Source organism: Phocoena phocoena, chromosome 3, assembly GCF_963924675.1.
Source record: "Phocoena phocoena chromosome 3, mPhoPho1.1, whole genome shotgun sequence".
In the NCBI taxonomy this organism is placed as follows: Eukaryota; Metazoa; Chordata; class Mammalia; order Artiodactyla; family Phocoenidae; genus Phocoena; species Phocoena phocoena.
In genome coordinates, this window is record NC_089221.1 from 106,796,691 (window position 1) to 106,818,305 (window position 21,615).

Sequence of the window (21,615 nt, forward strand, 5' to 3'; positions counted from 1 at the left end):
CGCGTGGGCTCAGTAGTTGTAGCTCGCTTGCTCTAGAGCACAGGCTCAGTAGTGGTGGCGCACAGGCTTAGTTGCTCCACGGCATATGACATCTTCCTGGACCAGGGCTCGAACCCATGTCCCCTGCATTGGCAGGTGGATTCTTAACCACTGCGCCACTAGGGAAGCCCAAGAAAACAAAACTTTAACACATTTTAAAAGATGGCATGTGGAGAATTAGCTCACGAGTGCTTCACTCTGCCTTTATAGTTGAGTCAAACTGAGTCTTCAAAGATCTCTTTATCATGAAGTTTATTGGTAAATAATGCCTGTTTCTTGTCTTCAAAGAATTTAAAATAGCATTAATTTTAAATTCTGACACTGTGAAAGAATTACTTTGCTTTTTTCTGCTTTTATTATTTATTCGGCTGATTGCTATTTCAGTTCTAAGAACATTATTATGATATAGTTAACCTATCCAGGAATATTTTTAACACAATGAGTTCTGTGGAGTTCTAATATAAGGGGTCTTTATCAACTGAAAAATTACTCCATATACATTTTTTATGGGTTTTGTTATAAACCATGATAGCAGTTGGACATCAGAGAAGGAAATAAGGAACAAAAGCACTGTTCCTTCTAAGGGTCTAAAAGTTTCTCAGAAAAGGAAAGATAAAGTATGGGAACTTAGGACACAAACATCTTAGCTTCAGTTTTTACTTTAAGAATATAAATTTTAGGGGTGGGTATGGGTGTGGCTATAAAAGGGCAACACAAGGGATCCTTGTGTTGGACTTTTCCTTATCTTGACTGTATTAATATTTTAGTTGTGATATCGTGGTATCATTTTGCAAGATGTTATCATTGGGAGTAACTAGGTGAAGGCTGTCCGGAATCTCTATGTATTATTTCTTACAACTTTGTGTGAATCTGCAGTTATCTCAAAATTTAAAAGTTTAATTTTAGAAAAGAATATAAGTTTTATTGAAATGATTTAAAAATAGTATTTTGGGCTCTGGAATTACCTATGAATAAAAATTTTAAAACACGGTCTTCAACAGTTTTTCGAGTGAGCTTATTAATTCATAAATACTTCCCGAAATGGGAAGGTATGATTCTATAGTCAACTCACAGTTTTTCTAGCAAGTAGATTACTTTTTTACTGATTCTGAAGAACAGTTTGTTTGAATTGTTTTATACATTCATTAGGATATAGATGTGTCTCCTGCTAAAACACAGAAAATAAAACCGCACTATTAAGGACTCAATTTGAAACCTAATGTTTTAATCTTCTCTAATTTTTAGCATTCACTGGGGTAGGCTGATTTATACTTTTTTGGTAGGGAATTTTTTGAATACAGAAACTAGTAAGATAGGGTAATGTGGACATAAATAGATGTGCCCACTTCATGGCTGTCAGGAATCATGATTTTGTGATCAGTAATGGTCTATGACTTCACTGTTATAATTAGCCTTATAGTTCACATTTAAAGACCTTTTAGTGTAGCAGCCGCAGAGAAATTTATTTTGTGCATACGTATGTACCACTGTCTAAAGCAGATGAGGTATCCAAGTGACTTTTATTTATCTATTTTGTTTGTTGTTGTTAGGATGGCGCCCTGCCTTCAAATACTACAACATGTGGATATCACTACTTGGAGCAATTCTTTGTTGCATAGTGATGTTTGTCATTAACTGGTGGGCTGCATTGCTAACATATGTGATAGTTCTTGGACTTTACATTTATGTTACCTACAAAAAACCAGGTAATTACATTTTGTAATCCAAGTATGAGAGAATGAAGTTTTGGATTAGAATGGTGGCTTTAGAAATGAAATGGACAAAGAAGACACTGTTTTAATCATCTCAGAAACAATTATTTCTCTAATATGCTTATTAAGTCTCTAAAGTAACAAATGTCTAAAATCATCATTTGTGTCCAGACTGTTTGTTTATTCAGTAAGAGGTAAAATTTGCCTGTTCAAATAATTTAAACTGTTCAGTACTATAAATAGTACTTTATAACAACCATAGATCTGCCTGTTTCCTTTGAGACCTTTGGCTATATAAGCAGTAATTTTTAAATGTTTTATTTGTAAAAGGCTCATTTTGAGTTGCATGCACAGCATGTCTGCAGCCCTATCATCCCAGTCTTTTCTAAGTTGTACTTTTTTTTTTAAATGTAATTGTAGTTCAGATTGGCATTGTCTTAATTTCATGCCATGAACTTGAACTACTGAAAGTCCTGAGGACAACAGTTTATTTTAGCAATTGACTTTTTAAATGTGAAAGTACTTGTTATTGATGACTTGTTACAACCGGTATTAAGCTGCTGCATGAATACTGTCTTCCCACAGATGTGAACTGGGGATCCTCCACACAAGCCCTGACTTACCTGAATGCACTGCAGCATTCGATACGTCTTTCTGGAGTGGAAGACCATGTGAAAAACTTCAGGTAAGTCATAAGGTAACAGAAACATTTTGTCTTAGGTGGCAATCAGTTCTTCCTTTATTGTTCAGTAACATTTTCATATGCTGATATTTCATAGAAATTTCTCTAAAAGCATAGGGTATTATTTCTTGTTCTGGTTTGATTTGAGCAGTTTATTCAAAAACAAGGTTGAGGCTTCTTATCAAAATTTCACAAAGAGATAAATTATAATCTACCCTGCAAAAATGTTGTGAAAGTTTTGGAGGTCTGTCATTTGATAACTTTTAAATAGTAGGTATCATAAAGTAAACTTTTTTTCCCCCCTCTGTGGCCTCAGTAGTTATATAACTACTGAGGATGAAATTCATAAAAATCCCCTTTTTGCAATTTTACTAAGGCAATAAATATTTTCATGTTAGTGGCTTCATTCTCATTGTGGTACTGGAAACCAGTTTTAGTGATAAAGAATCAATGCCTTAGAGTGAAGAGTATTTCTTACTTTCTTCAATAAATTATTTTTTATCTTATAATAGTTTATCAGTTATCATTTTAAAAACTATTCCTTAATTTAACATGCTTCTAATAATTGACGATATTCAGTTACTAAAGCACTGTTGTAAATCCAGGAGTATTGTTTATTTATATAGATTCTTAGAAATTGTAGATTATTACTTATACCAAGCTATAAGTAGGCTTGTCATTTTTAGACAATAGATCATTTAGACAGCCATTCTCATACTGTTCATGTAAGCCTGGTTCTGAACAGGTGACTTTCCACAGTCACGAGTAATCACTTCTCACTGGCGTCTGCACAGTAATCACAGAAATAAATTCCTTGTTTCAGTAAATCAAAAGGCAAAATCTTTTTTAAGGAAAACTTCCAGAGTGGATACGTGCCAGAAAAGAAGTGCTCTACCAAATTTCCCCCAGGAAGAAACATCTTTGTATATCTTTTTGTTAACTCTTTGGGTTCTCCCCCCCCCACCCTGCCCGCAACTTTCTTCTAGAATGAAAGTTTTCCAGAGACCACAGATCTTCAGCTTAGGAGTAGAGAGAAACTGGAAAAAGAAAAAGAAATGAGAGCCCTGGGAGGAAAACTTTAAATGCAGTACATTTTGAACATTTTGACTAGTCGATGCCAAATATGGCAGAAAATAGAAATCATTCCTTTATGTAAAAAGTTGTATTCCAGAACTGAGAGTATGACCAAGAGTCAGAGTTAATTTGCCATTAATAAAAAACTGTTGCTTTGGCTTATTACAGTAATGGTGAAATTTAAAAAAAATTTTATTCTAATAAGTGTTTTAAAATTTTTATCAGAATTATACATGAACATAGTTTAAAGAGGAAAAACTTAGGTTTGTCATGAAAATTAGCAATTGCCCCAGTTCTCAAATCCCTGTTTCTCTGATGCCACAGGCAACCACTTTTAACTGAATCGTGTAATATTTACTTCATATTCCCAAAAAGAGGGTTTGTCTTGTTGTATTGTTTGAGTTTTAACTTCAGGCGTTATCTGCTGATTTCTTTCATCCATGTATGCCCACCACACATGTGCACCCTTCCCTTTACCCTACCGTCCCAGGGTATTTTTTATGTCATTATTTTGATTATATTAGACTTGATATTTATATTCTGACATTTTAAGCATGATTCAAGAGCCCAGCCATGTAGTAAATTATAGTTGCTTTTTTTTCCTGTACAGGCTTTTTGTTTTCTGTGTAGGCAATAAATTTTTTTTCCTGTTTAAATTTCTATTTATTAGTATCTCAGCGTTCACCAAATTTGCCAAAAGATTTTGTTTTCTTCGCTTCATAGTTTCTATAGTTTCTATTTCCTTGAATAGTGAGAAATAGTCTTTCTCACTATTTCCTGCCTCTTTAATTTGGGTTCTTAGATTTAGCATTGTCTGAAGTATCTGTGATCCTGGGCCAGGGAAGTTCTGCATTGGTGGGTGGGGCTTGTCAGTGAAGCCCTTGATGTAGATTAATGTGGCTTTGCTGGTTCTTTAAGAAATTTAAGTCATCTTAAAGGTTTTCTATTTTGATCTGATTAGATTTCTCAGAAAAGAATCTTTTAATCTTCTGCTTATTGATAAAGTTCTGGCTACCAGAGTTCTGAGCCAAGTGGGAAGGCAGCTCAGAGATCTCAGGGTAAATATTCTCCTAACTCCCCTACTTAAAGTAGCTGCTTATGCCCTCAGACCAGAGATCTGGGACATATGCTTATGCTCCCAGACCAGAGGTCTCTCTAGCAAATAAGCCCTAGCCTAACAGGATTGGAGAGGGACAGGGACAGTTGCCCATCATAGTGATGGAAATGATTTGGGTTCATCTAGGTGCTTCTTATGCAAACTTTAAATCAGTCCTTCTTATTTTAGTTTCTTTAACATATTGCCCCTGCCATTTCCAAAGACTCTATTGCCTCTAAGTCCTAGGCATTTTGATGGTTCTTAGGTGTGAAATCAGATGGCTTCATAGTTTTCTCTTATGCTCATTTGTAATTTAGCCTTTTCCTGATTTGTCAAATCCTTTATTTTTCTTCCATCTGCTTTCTGGCTTTCAAAATTCAATGCTATTGTGTCCTATACTGTTCTCCATATTTTTGGTGACTTAAAAAATCCCATCATACTATGGAGATTTTTAAGGAGGGAGTAAAGATGAAGGCAGATGTTCATACTCTGTCATTGTTACTAGAAGTAATCCCTAATATATTTTGTTCTATAACTTTCTTTAGAATGATAAAATTACACCCAAATTATGCCTTTGTGGTGTGTTTACTATTTATTGATAGTAAAGATAGGGACTACAAGTTCATTTCCCTCAGTAATAGGTTATATTAGTAATAGGTTAAACTACCATAACAAAAAGCTGAAAAAATAAAGTGGCTAAACAAGATAAATATCAGTGTTATGTGATCATCCAGAGGTAGATGGATATTCATGGCTGGTAAGTAGATTGGCTGCACTTGGTTATTCAAGTTCCACATTCCTTTTATCTGTCAGTCTGCCATTCCCTAGGATGTGTTTTTCTGTCCATGTGGTCAAAGACATCACCCCCCCTCCACCACGGCCTAGCTTACAGGAAAGGAGAAAAAAGTATGGAAGGTGGCCAGCTTCATTTTTAAAGGACAGGACAAGGAATTAGGGACATCGTACGGGCTGGAAATCAGTCATAGGGCCACTTTCAGCTGCTAGGAAGGCTAAGAAATGCAATGTTTAGCTGCAGAGCCATGTAGCCTGCTGAAGCTCAGGTGGAGAGACTGGACTACTAGCAATCTGGGCCTTAGAGGAGGACTTCATATTTGATTGCCCCAAAGCAATTCCCCCAAGCAAAACTGGCTTTTCACATAGCTTGCTAAAATTCTGAATGAGTTAGTACCATTTTTAGGTCTTTATTCAGGTTTTCCTGCTTATTTTATAAGTATAGTTAGGAACTACCGTAACAATTTAGTAGGTAAGTCAGAATTTTTAGTCTATTTGCTTTTTGTTAAAGTTTGTTTTAATTATACACGTTGTGATTCATTTTGCTGTGCAGTAGAAGCTAACACAACATTGTGAAGCAACTATACTCCAATAAAACTTAATTTTAAAAAATAAATAATCAAAAATTTTTTTAAAAAAGTTTTTTCTGAATCTGTTTGAATTCATAACATGGATACCTGAATTTTTTTTCCTCAAACAAGGTTGATTTTTATTTCTCGTCAACAAAAATCAAGAGTTAAAAAAAAGGGCTTCCCTGGTGGCGCAGTGGTTGAGAGTCCACCTGCCGATGCAGGGGACGTGGGTTCGTGCCCCAGTTCGGGAAGATCCCACATGCCGCGGAGCAGCTGGGCCCGTGAGCCATGGCCGCTGAGCCTGTGCGTCTGGAGCCTGTGCTCCACAACGGGAGAGGCCACAAGAGTGAGAGGCCCACGTACCGCAAAAAAAAAAAAAAAAAAAAAAAAATACATGAAAGTCTTGCCACTGTCCTGTGTTTGCAAAGGCAACTGAATTCAATTTTGGCTTTCATCATAATTAATTAGTATTAAAACTTTTAGTTCAAATAGAAACCTTTTCTTCACCACAGGTGGTTTTACTCATATGATGTCATTAAAATTAAACTAGATTAGGGAGGGCTGATGTTACAAAGTAGAAGTTAAGTATGATGTGATCAAGCTAAGAAGGAAAGTGACTTGTTTTTTACATGAAGGCAAGGCCATGCTCTCAGGAAGTTTTGTGGACTCTGTGAAAGAACTGGAATATTTATTACCTTTATAAGATGAAAAGTTGTTACATGTTTTTAACCAGCATGGTCATTTCTTTCTGTAGTGCCTCCCAGAATCTTGATGTATAATATTACGTATTAATTTAGGACATTTGGTATGATGGTTGTTCAAAGAAGGTTTTGTTTTTCTGCATTTCTCATGTACCAAGGAACCCTAGTTATGTCATCTTCTGTGAGAATCTTGTGGCCTGTCTTGAGGACAGTTGCATAAAGGAGTGGCTAGTGTAATAATATATTCTTAGAGAAGTGACTTAAAATCATGTCCATGTTATCAAAACCCTAAACTTCTCTTTCTTTTTAATCTTAAATTAGGCCACAGTGTCTTGTTATGACAGGTGCTCCAAACTCACGCCCAGCTTTACTTCATCTTGTTCATGATTTCACAAAAAATGTTGGTTTGATGATCTGTGGTCATGTACATGTGGTAAGTACTAGTTTTGTTTTCTATATTAAAACGTTTTTCACTCTGTGTATGTAATTTGTGGAGCTTTCTAGATTTGAAATAATTTGAGTAGGTCTTAGCAAACTATACTGCTTTGCTAAGAAAAATTACTTCCCAATAACTAAGGAACCTAATTGGAATTCAGTATGTGTTTTTTCTTGCTGATAAATCTCATAAAGTCCTGAGAATACTGGGAACATACACTTATCAGGAAAAAAAAGAGGCTGGAGGAGGTGGACAAATCATGGTAGATATATCTAGTATCTGATATGTAAGAAGAGTAGAGTGCTGAATTTCCAAATTCAAACACTTTAATTGCTCATTCATTTTAGTTTTATTCATGAGCAAGGAAATTATTAAAAATAGGGGTAAACGGTCATCCAAAAGTAGTTTTTTGTTTTTGGCATCTTGGCTATTGAAAACAATTACTAGATGATGGATCACCTTTTCTGCGTAAGAAATTGGAGTATTTGCCAGATTAACTTATCTCCCAGGCTCTACTGTTCATTTTATTTTGGTGCTAGAAATGCGTGTTATATGCCCTACGTCCCAGCCCCTGCTAGAGTTGATCTTCTACTTGTATAGTAGCAAAGTGAGTGTGCATTCACGTGCGTGTGAGTGTGCATGTGCGTGCGTGTGGGGAGGGGGTAGTGGAAAAACACACTGAGACACTGACTCCACTCAGGACCTGTGGAGTTTCACAGTTATCTTAGATCAATTCAGGTTGGGGTCTTGAGCATAAGAAATTACAAAGGGGAAATTCTTCTACTAGGAAAGATAAATTGTACTTTTCCTTGTCTTATTCATGTATAATTAGGGTGTACTTTTAATCTTATTTTTAGATTTTTTAAAAATACATTTTAGGTAAAACATGTAACACATTTTATGTGTTGCTTACAAGGATCAAAATAGAATGGCAAGTTAAAAACGCCTTTCTTGTGTCATTTCATCATTTAACAAGTACAAAGAAAAAAACATATTTATATAGCTCACTTTGACTTGTAATGATACTTCTAGGTTTCTGAGAATTAACAACTCAGACATTTGAGACAAACAAAAAATAAGATGGGAAACTTTCCACAGAAAAACAGAAGGCTCTTATTTTTCTCTGTGTAATCTCTTCTCCATTTTCAATAATTTATAATTTCTTTCATTTACTAGTATCAAAACATTTATTTTTCCAAGTCTGTGTTTCTTCCTCTCCTCTTATTCCTTCTACTGGCACCCTCTGTGTCTTTGTTCCATCAACACTGTTTTATCATAATCTTTATTGAAAAGAATTCACTGACAGGAAAATGAAACGCTATCATTATACTTCCCTTCTCCCCCACCGCCATGTTTAGACACCTTGTTTAAACCAAGATAACAGGAGGATTTTTATAAAGGGGGAATAGATTACCTTTCAGTTAAAGACATTATTAATATTTTTACCTTAAAGGGCCCTCGAAGACAAGCTATGAAAGAGATGTCCATTGATCAAGCCAAATATCAGCGATGGCTTATTAAAAACAAAACAAAGGCTTTTTATGCTCCAGTACATGCAGATGATTTGAGAGAGGGTGCACAATATTTGATGCAGGTAAATTTGTTACATCTTTCAAATGACAGTATTTTAGTTTTGTGTAAGCTTTCAAAAACTTGTTTATTCCAGGTTTCATTATTCACATTAATAAAAATCATAAATCTTTAAAATATCTTTACTGAAGTAGAATACTACAATTTGTATAATTTGAGAGTTACAGGAATACTGTGCTGTTGGCTGACAGTGAAGAACCTCTTTGTGAATTATCTTAGCCTATTTCTGTCCTTTTCCTAAGATAGTTCCCATTCACTCCCTGTTGTGTTAAGTAATGGCAGTCCTTATTTAATTTTTTAAAAATTCTAATTCCCTACTATATTTCTCACTATTATTTTACTGGTGCTAAACTTAGACTTCTCTTTCGGTTTTGTGTGTGTCCTAGTAACCAGAATGTGGGATTTGGAATCAGTCCTAGGTTTAAATGCTAGCACTGCTACTTCCTTATTATGGATTTCGGACCAATCAAGTTATTTAACTTCTCAGAAACTCAGTTTCTTCAACCCTTAAAGGTTGTAGGGAGACAGTGTTTGCCAACTTATTTTTATAGGAACCTCTTTCTTCAAAAGAAAGCTTAAGCAAAAGCCCATTGACTGTGTCGATTGTGGAGCTGCTTTGTTAGAGGTGGGGGACTCAGTGCTGTCACTGGGCCCTTTCTGTTTTGTGTTTTTTAAAACTTGACAAGCACATGGTTAAGAATAGCCTAGGCTATCCTCAGGAATAATAAGGGGTGGGAGTGGGATTGCTTTGCCAGATATAAAGGCTTATTAGCATAAAACTATAGTGATTAAGACATTGTGGTATTGAAGTAGAGACAGACAATTCAACTGAGTAGAAATAGAGCCACTCATATAGGAAATCTAATACATGACAGAGGTGACATTGAAAAGATGAGCTGGGATAATTGATAATTTATGTGAAAAATATATATAACACATCCTTATAAACCAAACAACAAAACATTTCCAGATAGATTAAAGACCTAAACATGAAAGGCAAAATTTGTAAGCTTTTAGAAGAAAATAGAGAATAATTTTATGATCTTGGACTAGAGAAGAAGTTTTTAAATGAGACACAAAATGTTGAATTATGAAGAAGAAACCAATTATTTTTTAGTTAACATTTATAAAACTGTGCTTCTAAAGAAAGCATGAAAACAAAAAATGAAGCCACAGACCTAAAGAAGATAATGTTACCAGCAAAAGAATATGGTGCACAATATATAAAGAAATACTAAATCTATAAGAGAAAAAAAGAAGAGCAAAAGACATGCAAAGAAGAGGAAACCTAAATGACAGAAGTAAAAATTAAAACTGCAGTACAGCTTTATTCCATACCCATCAGATTGATCAGAATCAGGTCTGCCAATACCAAGTGTTAGAAATGGTGTAGAAATCTTTGCACTGCTGTAGTAAATGTAGACTGGACAATTACTTGGGACAGCAACCTGGCAGTATTCTGCATCTTTGAAAAGTGCGGATATCCTGAGACATTCCATTCTTAAGTGTATACCACAGAGAAATTTTACACATGTGAAGAAGGCTATGTGAAGTTTCATAGCACTATCATTTCTTACAGTGAAAAGGAAATTAAAGTAACTTCAACAGCCATTAATCACATTATTGAAAATTGTGGCATAATCATGCAGTGGAATTCCATATAGTGCTGAAAAGGTACTATACATATCAATGAGGATAAACCTCAGACAGAAATGTTAAGGAAAATAGCAAGTTAAAATAAGAACATGAGTAATATGAAGATGATATAAATTTTTAAAAATATGTAACTTAAAAATTCATATGTATATATGCCTAGATAATGGAATATATAGTAAAAATACAAGGAGATCTTGAAAAGGATACACTGGGTACTTGATATGTATTTGTGAAATTTGTTTTAAGCTGAGTGGCGGATACATGATTATTTATTACTTTATTCGCTTTTGTATGTGAAATATATAAATATTTCAAATGGAATGCTACCCCTGGTCATAAGGTTGTTTCTAGTGGGTAAATCTTGCTTGCTTTTGTGCAGTTTATAGGAATACTTTGATAACTACTCTATGTATTTAATAAATGTTATGAAGGAAATGAAAATATTTACTTACAGCAATGGTTCTTAACTTCAGCCTGCATCAGAATCACGTGGTGGACTTGCTAAAACACAGACTGCTGGGCTGCATCTTTACAGTGATTCAGTAGGTCTAGGGTAAGGCCCAAGAATTTGCATTTCTAACAAGTTTCCCGGTGATCACGCTGCTGCTGCTGGTCCAGTCCAGGCACTACACTTTGAGAGCCACTGCCCTCGAGGGTTTCTGTGGTATAAATGATGATATCGTAAATTGGCCAAGAGTTAGGAACCGTCCTCCTTATCATTCTCCTCTACCTAACATACTCACCCCTGTGGGTCATGACAGTTTCACCAGTGTGGGGCAAAGAGAGCATACATAGAACAGTGTCATTTTGAGACTGCCCTATAAACCTGGCAAGTGCTATTCCCTTTACAAAGATGCCCAGGAGATGGTTTATTCCAGTGGCAGAGCTGTCTGAGGAACTGTTTAAAATATCCTTACAGATAGGTGAATTGCCTCTTTAGAACTAATCACTGAAATTTTAGTGTAAGTTGCCACTGAGTGTACTTCTCTTTCCTTCGAACCTTCTCGAAACCTGTTACATAAAGTGGAAAATGCCTTTATGTCTGTTAGAGGTTTATAATCTTTGTCAAAATAGTTTTTTGTACATTGATTTCTTTATACAGTGACTTATTTTATAGTTCTAGCGGGGCTGTTTTAGATGGGTTTGTTTTACTGTACATTCTGACTTTTCATTTCTTTGTCCCTTCATTTGTCTAGTTATTAGTTATAAGCATTTATTTAGAGATTCGCTGTTTTAAGGAGAGGTAGTCTTGTCAATAACTTGCTTATGGAGCCCTTTGGCAGTAAGACATTAACACTGCTAACTTCTTTGTTTAAATGGATTTTTCTTTTGTTTTCTTTTTCTTTTTTTTTTTTTTAAGGCAGGAGCCACTTGATTGTCAGTCCAATTTTAAACATTCATTTTAAATTAGCAAAAAACTCTTGTTTTTACAAAAAATTCAGATTACATCATGATGCCCTTTAAATCAAGTAGATCTCATTTAGTCTTAGTGTAGCTATAACTACCTTTTTTCCTGAGCAAAGCTAGTCTAGAATTATCCTGTAATATATACTGAGTGTTTCTGAAACGTTTCCTCTTCTTCATTAGCCACATTTTGAGGTAAACAGCAATTTTTTTTAAATTTTCTAAAAAAAATGTAGACCGAAATAACATTGCCAATAAGAATATTTAATATATAAATTATACCCAAGTCCTGTAGCCCCTTTCCAAATATATATACACACATATATTTAATGCCATGATATTAAATTAACTAAGGATAATTTAAAGCCATCACTATTAGCTCAACCTTTAAAAACTAACCACCTAGAATATGAAGCCAGAACTCTGCATTTTTGTTCAGTGATGCTTTTTTCAGCCAATATTTTATTATACATTTCCATTGTCAACAACATTCTTTAATTAATGTAACATTTAATGACTATTTTTAATGGATTTAGCATAATATGCTAAAGCAATTTTTTTAACATCTTTATTGGAGTATAATTGCTCTAAAATGGTGTGTTAGTTTCTGCTTTATAACAAAGTGAATCAGCTATACATATACATATATCCCCATATCTCCTCCCTCTTGCGTCTCCCTCCCACCCTCCCTATCCCACCCCTCTAGGTGATCACAAAGCACCAAGCTGATCTCCCTGTGCTATGCGGCTGCTTCCCACTAGCTATCTATTTTACGTCTGGTAGTGTATATATGTCCATGCCACTCTCTCACTTTACCCCAGCTTACCCTTCCCCCTCCCTGTGTCATCAGGTCCATTCTCTACATCTGTGTCTTTATTTCTGTCCTGCCCCTAGGTTCTTTAGAATCATTTTTTTTTTGATTCCATAAATATGTGTTAGCATATGGTATTTGTTTTTTTCTTTCTGACATACTTCACTATATGACAGTCTCTAGGTCCATCCACCTCACTACAAATAACTCAATTTTGTTCCTTTTTATGGCTGAGTAATATTCCATTGTATATATGTGCCACATCTTTATCCATTCATCTGTCGATGTACACTTAGGTAGCTTCCACATCCTGGCTATTGTAAATAGAGGTGCAATGAATATTGTGGTACTTGACTCTTTCTGAATTATGGTTTTCTCAGGGTATATGCCTAGTAGTGGGATTGCTGGGACGTATGGTAGTTCTATTTTTAGTTTTTTAAGGAACCTCCATACTGTTCTCCATAGTGGCTGTATCAATTTACATTCCCACTAACAGTGCAGGAGGGTTCCCTTTTCTCCACACCCTCTCCAGCATTTATTGTTTCTAGATTTTTTGATGATGGCCATTCTGACCGGTGTGAGATGATATCTCATTGTAGTTTTGATTTGCATTTCTCTAATGGTTAGTGATGTTGAGCATCCTTTCATGTGTTTGTTGGCGATCTGTATATCTTCTTAGGACAAATGTCTATTTAGGTCTTCTCCCCATTTTTGGATTGGGTTGTTTGTTTTTTTGATATGGAGCTGCATGAGCTGCTTGTAAATTTTGGAGATTAATCCTTTGTCAGTTGCTTCATTTGCAAATATTTTCTCCCATTCTGAGGGTTGTCTTTCTTGTTTATGGTTTCCTTTGCTGTGCAAAAGCTTTTAAGTTTCATTAGATCCCATTTGTTTATTTTTGTTTTTATTTCCATTTCTCTAGGAGGTTGGTCAAAAAGGATCCTGTTGTGATTTATGTCATAGAGTGTTCTGCCTATGTATTTCCCTAACAGTTTGATAGTGTCTGGCCTTACATTTAGGTCTTTAATCCATTTTGAGTTTATTTTTGTGTATGGTGTTAGAGAGTGTTCTAATTTCATTCTTTTACATGAGGCTGTCCAGTTTCCCCAACAGCACTTACTGAAGAGGCTGTCTTTTCTCCATTGTATATTCTTGCCTCCTTTATCAAAAATAAGGTGACCGTATGTGCGTGGGTTTATCTCTGGGCTTTCTATCCTGTTCCATTGATCTATATTTCTGTTTTTGTGCCAGTACCATACTGTCTTGATTACTGTAGCTTTGTAGTATATTCTGAAGTCAGGGAGCCTGATTCCTCCAGCTCCATTTTTCTTTCTCAAGATTGCTTTGGCTATTCGGGGTCTTTTCTGTTTCCATACAAATTGTGCAATTTTTTGTTCTAGTCTGTGAAAAATGCCAGTGGTAGCTTGATAGGGATTGCATTGAATCTGTAGATTGCTTTGGGTAGTAGAGTCATTTTCACAATGTTGATTCTTCCAATCCAAAAACATGGTATATCTCTCCATCTGTTTGTCTTGTCTTTAATTTCTTTCATCAGTGTGTTATAGTTTTCTGCATACAGGTCTTTTGTCTTCTTAGGTAAGTTTATTCCTAGGTATTTTATTCTTTTTGTTGCAGTGGTAAATGGGAGTGTTTCCTTAATTTCTCTTTCAGATTTTTCATCATTAGTGTATAGGAATTCAAGAGATTTCTGTGCATTAATTTTGTATTCTGCTACTTTACCAAATTCATTGATTAGCTCTAGTAGTTTCTGGTAGCATCTTTAGGATTCTCTATGTATAGTATCATGTCCTTTGCAAACATTGACAGCTTTACTACTTCTTTTTCGATTTGGATTCCTTTTATTTCTTTTTCTTCTCTGATTGCTGTGGCTATAACTTCCAAAGCTGTGTTGAATAATAGTGGTAAGAGTGGACAACCTTGTCTTGTTCCTGATCTTAGAGGAAATGGTTTCAGTTTTTCACCATTGAGAACAGTGTTAGCTGAGGGTTTGTCATATATGGCCTTTATTATGTTGAGGTAAGTTCCCTCTGTGCTTACTTTCTGGAGGGTTTTTATCATAAATGGGTGTTGAATTTTGTTGAAAGCTTTTTCTGCATCTATTGAGATGATTATAGGGTTTTTATCCTTCAATTTGTTAATATGGTGTATCACATAGATTTGCATATATTGAAGATTCCTTGCATTCCTGGGATAAATCCCACTTGATCATTGTGTATGATCCTTTTATTGTGCTGTCAGATTCTTTTTGCTAGTATTTTGTTGAGGATTTCTACATCTGTGTTCATCCATGATATTGGCCTGTAGTTTCCTTTCTGACATCTTTGTCTGGTTTTGTTATCAGGGTGATGGTGGCCTCGTAGAATGAGTTTGGGAGTGTTTCTCCCTCTGCTATATTTTGCAAGAGTTTGAGAAGGAGAGGTTTTAGCTTTCTCTAAATATTTGATAGAATTCGCCTGTGTAGCTATCTGGTCCTGGGCTTTTGTTTGTTGGAAGATTTTCTTTTTTTTTTTTCGGTACGCGGGCCTCTCACTGTTGTGGCCTCTCCCATTGCGGAGCACAGGCTCCGGACGCACATGCCCAGCAGACATGGCTTAGAGGCCCAGCTGCTCCGCGGCATGTGGGATCTTCCCAGACCGGGGCATGAATCTGTGTCCCCTGCATCGCCAGGCGGACTCTCAACCACTGCGCCACCAGGGAAGCCCTGTTGGAAGATTTTTAATCACAGTCTCAATTTCAGTGCTTGTGATTGGTCTGTTCATATTTTCTATTTCTTCCTGGTTCAGTCTCGGAATGTTCTTCTTTTCTAAGAATTTTTCCATTTCTTCCAGGTTGTCCATTTTATTGGCATATAGTTGCTTGTAGTAATCTCTCATGATCCTTTGTATTTCTGCAGTGTCAGTTGTTATTTTCCTTTTTCATTTCTAGTTCTATTGATTTGAGTCTTCTCCCTGTTTTTCTTGATGAGTCTGGCTAATGGTTTATCAATTTTATTTATCTTCTCAAACAACCAGCTTTTAGTTTTATTGATCTTTGCTGTTGTTTCCTTCATTTCTTGTTAGTAATTCTTAAATATGAATCTCATGGCAGTACTTAACTAAATTAGATAACCATGATGTTTGGAAATGTTTTTACTTAATAGTCATGACAGAAATAAAAAGCCACATACTATTGGGGAAAGAGTTGTTCTTTCTGCTACAGTAAAAATGGTTATGATGATACACAGAAAAATATTATAGCAAACTAAACGCCTTTCTTGTCAGCAAGTTCTGGTGGAAGATTCACAGAAAACATTGCTAACGATTCAAAAAAACAACACAGTAAGAATGTTTTGATTGAAACCGAAGCTATTTGTAATAAGCTTCAGATGACTGCATTTTGCTATATCAGTTTCAATTATGGAAGTCCCTGAAGAACTGATTTTCTATGAGCCAAAAGGAATATGTTCCAGAGAAGACATATTTTCAGTAATGTTATTTCTTTAAAACACATGTTTTATGGAAACTGAAAACATTACTTCTAACTGAATAGGTACTTCGATTAGAATTTACAAAGGATTTAGGATGACTCGTGAAATTTCTTTACTCAGTCATTCAAGGGAAAGTTATTACAATAATGAAGTTGAAAACAGAAGTGCACAGAGTACCTCTGAATGTTACTGTCAATTTTATAAAAATAAAACCTTTTAATTATAATAAGGTTGTAACCAAAGTTTGTGATGGGAAACGGAGTAACTCTCACAGTATTTTGTACCATCAAGAAGTTGCTGGTCATCATGTAGCTTACTTCATTAAAAAACAATAAAACTTGAAGATATTTCTTGGTTTTCTTTTACCAAAAAACCCCCCAAAATATCAAAATTATGTTGTGTGGTTAGTGGCTACCTTGCTATGTAACAGTTTTTTAAATAAAAATAAATATTCTTTATCTGTCTCCTGAGGGCAAAGCATTGTTTATAGTAGAGTAGAAAAAAAATTTATTTTTTGAAAGAAACTTGTGCATGGATAGAACATTTTGAAAATGAATGTAAACTTTACATGGTTAGGCTTATTTCTTTTGTTCCCTAATTATGCAGAGTCTTTACAACAGTGTCTGGCACATGGTCAGCACTTGGTAAGTACTTGAATTAATTTAATCTTTAACAAAAAATGATTAAGTATATCACCTATAAAAACTTAAGTGTGACCTCATGGCACATAAAATATTAATTCAAAATAGATCTAAGATCTAAATATAAGGGCTAAAACCATAAAGCTCTTTAAAGAAAACATAGAGGTAGATCTTCATGACCTTGAATTTGGCAATGGATTCTTAGATACGGCACCAAAAGCACAAGCAACAAAACAAATAAGTAAACAAATTCGACTTCACAATTAAAGGACATCTAAAGACATTATCAAGAAAATGAAAAGACAATCTACAGAATGGAAGAAAATCTTTTTACATCATATATCTGATAAGGTTTAATATCCAAAATATACATAGAAGTCCTAAAGCAGCAACAAAAAGACAGACAACCCAATTAAAAAATTTGCTAATAACTTGAATAAACATTTCTCCAAAGAAATAAAGATAACTAATAAGCACATGAAAAAATGCTCAGTATCATTAGTCACTAGAGCAATGCAAATCAAAGCTACAGTGAGATACCATTTTACACTACTAGCATGTGTGTAATTAAACAAACAGGAACTAACAAATGTTGCTGAGGATGTGGAGAAATTGGAATCTTTGCGTTGCTGGTGGGAGTGTGAAATGATGCAACTGCTGTGGTAGACAGCTTAGTAGTTCCTCAAAAGTCTAAACAAGGAATTACTGTATATCCAGCAAGTCTACTCCTAGGCATATACCCAAAGAAATTAAAAGCTGGGAGTCACACAGATATTTGTAGGCCAGTGTTTGTTGCAGCATTATTCACAGTAGCCAAAAGATAGAAACAACCTAAGCATGTATCAACAGATGAATGGATAGACAAAATGTGGTATACACATAGAATGGAATATTATTCAGCCATAAAAAGGAAAGAAGTTCTAATAGATGCTGTAACATGGATGAACCTGGAAGACATTATGCTAAATGAAATAAGCCAGACACAAGGGACAAATATTGTGTGATTCCATTTATAGGAAATATCTAGGATAAGCAAACTTGTAGAGACAAAAGTAGATTAGGTGTTACCAGGGCCTGGAGGGAGGAAAGAACGGGTAGTTATTACTTAGTGTTTACAGATTCTGTTTAGGGTGATGAGAAACTTTTGGAAACAGTGGGGTTGGTTGTACAACATTGTGAATGTAATTAATGCCATTGAATTGTACATGTTAAAATGGCTAAAATGGCAAACTGTTTTATTTATCTTTTACCATAAAAAAAAAAATCTTATGTGAGTAGCCAACCTTGGGAATAGAATTTTTAGTGTGTTTTAAAATACTATGAAAGAGGACTTCCCTGGTGGCGCACTGGTTAAGAATCCACCTGCCAGTGCAGGGGACGTAGGTTCAAGCCCTGGTCCGGGAAGATCACACATGCTGCAGAGCAACTAAGCCCATGTGCCACAACTACTGAGCCTGCACTCTAGAGCCCGCAAGCCACAACTACTTAGCCCGCGTGCCACAACTACTGAAGCCCGCGCGCCTAGAGCCCACACTCCGCAACAGAAGAGAAGCCACTGCAGTGAGAAGCCTGCGTACCACAATGAAGAGTAGCCCCCACTCGCTGTAACTAAAGCCCGTGCAAGCAACAAAGATAAAATGCAGCCAAAAATTAATTAATTTTTTAAAAATTATAAAAGAAGAAATTAATTGGATCTGAGGGCATATTTGTATAAGCATATTGAATTGCAACTCTACATGAAGTTGCAAGAAAAACTGATGGAATTCTGAACTGTAGCCAACAACGCATGTATTCAATTTGGACTTCTGCTTCTAGGTTTTAATGGCAAAATATGTAACTGGGAATACCACTGTATTGTTATGATTTTTATGAAAGGCTAAGTATATTCCATCATCTTTCCCTTCCTAAAAATGAAAATTCTGATAAATCATAAAAGTACAAAATATACATTTAGAACTTTTCATGTGTTTATCTTCTATTTTTGTGTATGTTTAATCATAAGTAATATAATTAATGTATATATAATTTATAAATATGCATGCATTGGATGCTCAACTATTTTTGCTGATAAGGGTACACAATTTTATAATGTTTAGGGACTTCGCTGGTGGCACAGTGGTTAAGAATCCACCTGCTAATGCAGGGGACACTGGTTTGATCCCTGGTCTGGGGATATCCCACATGCCGTGGAGCAACTAAACCCATGTGCCACAACTACTAAGCCTACGCTCTAGAGCCCACGAGCCACAACTACGAAAACCCACGCGCCTAGAGCCCGTGCTCCGCAACAAGAGAAGCCACAGCAGTGAGAAGCCCCCGCACCCCAATGAAGAGTAGCCCCCGCTCACTGCAACTAGAGAAAGCCCACGCGTAGCAGCGAAGACTCAACACAGCCAAAGATAAATAAATAAAATAAATAAATAAATTTATAAAAACACGTTAAAAATAAAAATGTTTAGAGGCTGTCCATTAGGAGGATATTGTCATTTAAAAAGCATTTTGTGAGTGGCATATCTTTAAAGTTGTATTTTTTCTGTGTTTTAGGCTGCTGGTCTTGGGCGTATGAAACCAAACACACTTGTCCTTGGATTTAAGAAAGACTGGTTGCAAGCAGATATGAGGGATATGGATATGTATATAAACTTATTTCAGTAAGTATCCTTTTAATTCAGTAACTTAGTTGATTCAGAAAATATTAATTTTGAAAGCTTGCACTGCTTTTTGAAGTCTATTTCTCATATAGTCTCTTCTAGTAGAAGCATAGAATGAAAATAATCATTTGGAAGTTATTTACATTTCTTTTTTTAAAATGCACTTATATGTTTGCTTTTCCACCCCCTTAAGTATCAAGTTCTGTGTTTACTATTCACTTTTCAGTGGTATTTCCAATGATGTTTATAAGATAGCGTAGTTTTGATTTACTTCACTTTAATTTCCTTCTTACAGGTTGTCTAATGAGTTCTTATCCTTTTGTTACTTTGTCTTTCTGATTTGAATCTATCCATGTTATTTTTGGATACGTATCTGTTTAATCTATTACAAAGGTGTTTTGGGACTGAGTTATTTAATAAAAAGAATAAAATTTCTATTTTTGTCATATTTTGTTTTTAATCTTGAAAAGTACTTTTTCTAGTATTCCTAGTATTTATTTAGCAAATCTCTTTATCTCATTCACACTGTTTTATAGAGGATAAGGATTCTCTCTTAGTACATTATACTTGAAGAGTAGTCTTTTTCTTGTCATAGATGCTGATGAAATAGAACTGTTCACTCCTTATAAAGTATTTCTTTATAAAAATTGTCATTAAAAAAAAATTTATATTAGGCAAAATAACTCTAGTACCAGATTCAAATCCTACTTCTCTGTGAATTTTTATCTGTTTATCCTTAACTCACTGGAGTTATTTCCCTTCCTGGAGCTCCTGTTGTATCTATTGGTAGAACCATATAATTATTTGCCTGTATCACATATAATGCTTTGGTTTTCATAGCTACCTTGAAACATCTTTGTGGAAGTAACCAGATCTCATACTTTACTTTCATAAATCTCTTTATATTCATTAGTAAAATATACGATACTTAAGATTTCCCAAGTAATTGTTAAATGGTTTTTAGTAAAATTCAAGCTCTGCTGGTTTGTCAGAGGTTGTGACTGGTCTTTGGCTTTGGGTTTGTTAACTTTTTCATAAACAGCACTTCACTCTCCCTTTCTAATTCTGTAGTCTGTACTTTGTATGCATGGATTAGGGAAAGAAGGAGACTGTGAAAGAGACTACATCATGTGGGCTTTGAGCCAAAGAGTATGCTTTTTTTCTTTGAAGATGTAAGACCAGTGAGATGGAGTAATTATCCTAGAAAATAGAAAAAGTGACATTTTTGCAAATAATTCATTCATTATTAGTTGTAGTTTGTCATAATGGGAGCGCTGAAAGAAAGGAGTCTTTTCTGACACTGATCTTTTAGGAACTGAAGTGAATGTTTGCTCTGAGAGTCAAGTATTAATCCAAGTATTATATGTCAAGCAGCAGTTTAAAGATAGGTAAAATATTGCTCTCTGGTTTCTGGAACCATAGACGTTGATGGCTATTTTAAAGCAGTGATACTGCTTACTCTTTTATCTTGTGACACTTATGTTCTGGTTGTGATTTTAAATACCTTGAACAGTTGAGGTATACTTTATTTACTATGTATGTATTAACAGTATGGAGGGTCTGAAACTGCAAATCAACTTCTATAGCTTAAAGAAATTATATAGATTATAGAAATTTCTATACCTTATAGCAAAAACATTTAGCTATTTTAGTCTGAAGTAGACTAAGAGCTATATTCACTGGATTTTCTTTAAGGAAATTGATTTTGATTCGAATCAACTATTTTTTAAAATACTTGTAGTTATTTCTTCTCTAATAGTTAATTAGATCTTTCACAGTACAGCAGAGGAAGGTTTACATGTCTATTAATTTTTTCTCCAGTGAATCTGTAGAAAGTATGGATGTCACTGTAATTTTTAAAGCATATTATAAGAATCAGATACTTAAAGCTGAAAGTAAATTTAGAGATCATCTACTATTGCCTTCATTTTATAGAGGAGAGAGACAGAAATTTTTGTGATTAAAAAAAATTGTTTTTTGTTTTTTTCTTGTTACAGTGACGCCTTTGATATACAATATGGAGTAGTAGTTATCCGCCTAAAAGAGGGTCTGGATATATCTCATCTTCAAGGACAAGGTAAATCTTGTTTGAAATACATTTTTTATCTTAAAAATATAAATTACTTTGTTAGAAAATTATATGTAATTCTACAAATTCTTTAATAATTTTAATATTTACCATCTAATATGTGTCATATACTTATTGTATGGCATTTTAAGATCAGAGCTGATTGGCTCTACCAAAGTTTGGATTTTCTCTTTGTACCAACC

The 21,615-nt window shown here is 34.9% G+C and overlaps 1 protein-coding gene across 3 annotated transcripts in view; it reads left to right on the forward strand.

The window, feature by feature from the left end:
• The window catches only part of SLC12A2 (solute carrier family 12 member 2), a 106,764-nt gene that overhangs the window by 68,871 nt on the left and 16,278 nt on the right, over positions 1–21,615 (forward strand). For all 3 annotated transcript variants that reach the window (XM_065875286.1, XM_065875285.1, XM_065875287.1), the window contains exons 14-19: positions 1,590–1,745; positions 2,337–2,436; positions 6,990–7,101; positions 8,558–8,698; positions 19,238–19,344; positions 21,342–21,421. In XM_065875286.1, the coding sequence (XP_065731358.1) occupies positions 1,590–1,745; positions 2,337–2,436; positions 6,990–7,101; positions 8,558–8,698; positions 19,238–19,344; positions 21,342–21,421 (696 nt within the window). The remainder of the gene's footprint in view (positions 1–1,589; positions 1,746–2,336; positions 2,437–6,989; positions 7,102–8,557; positions 8,699–19,237; positions 19,345–21,341; positions 21,422–21,615) is intronic.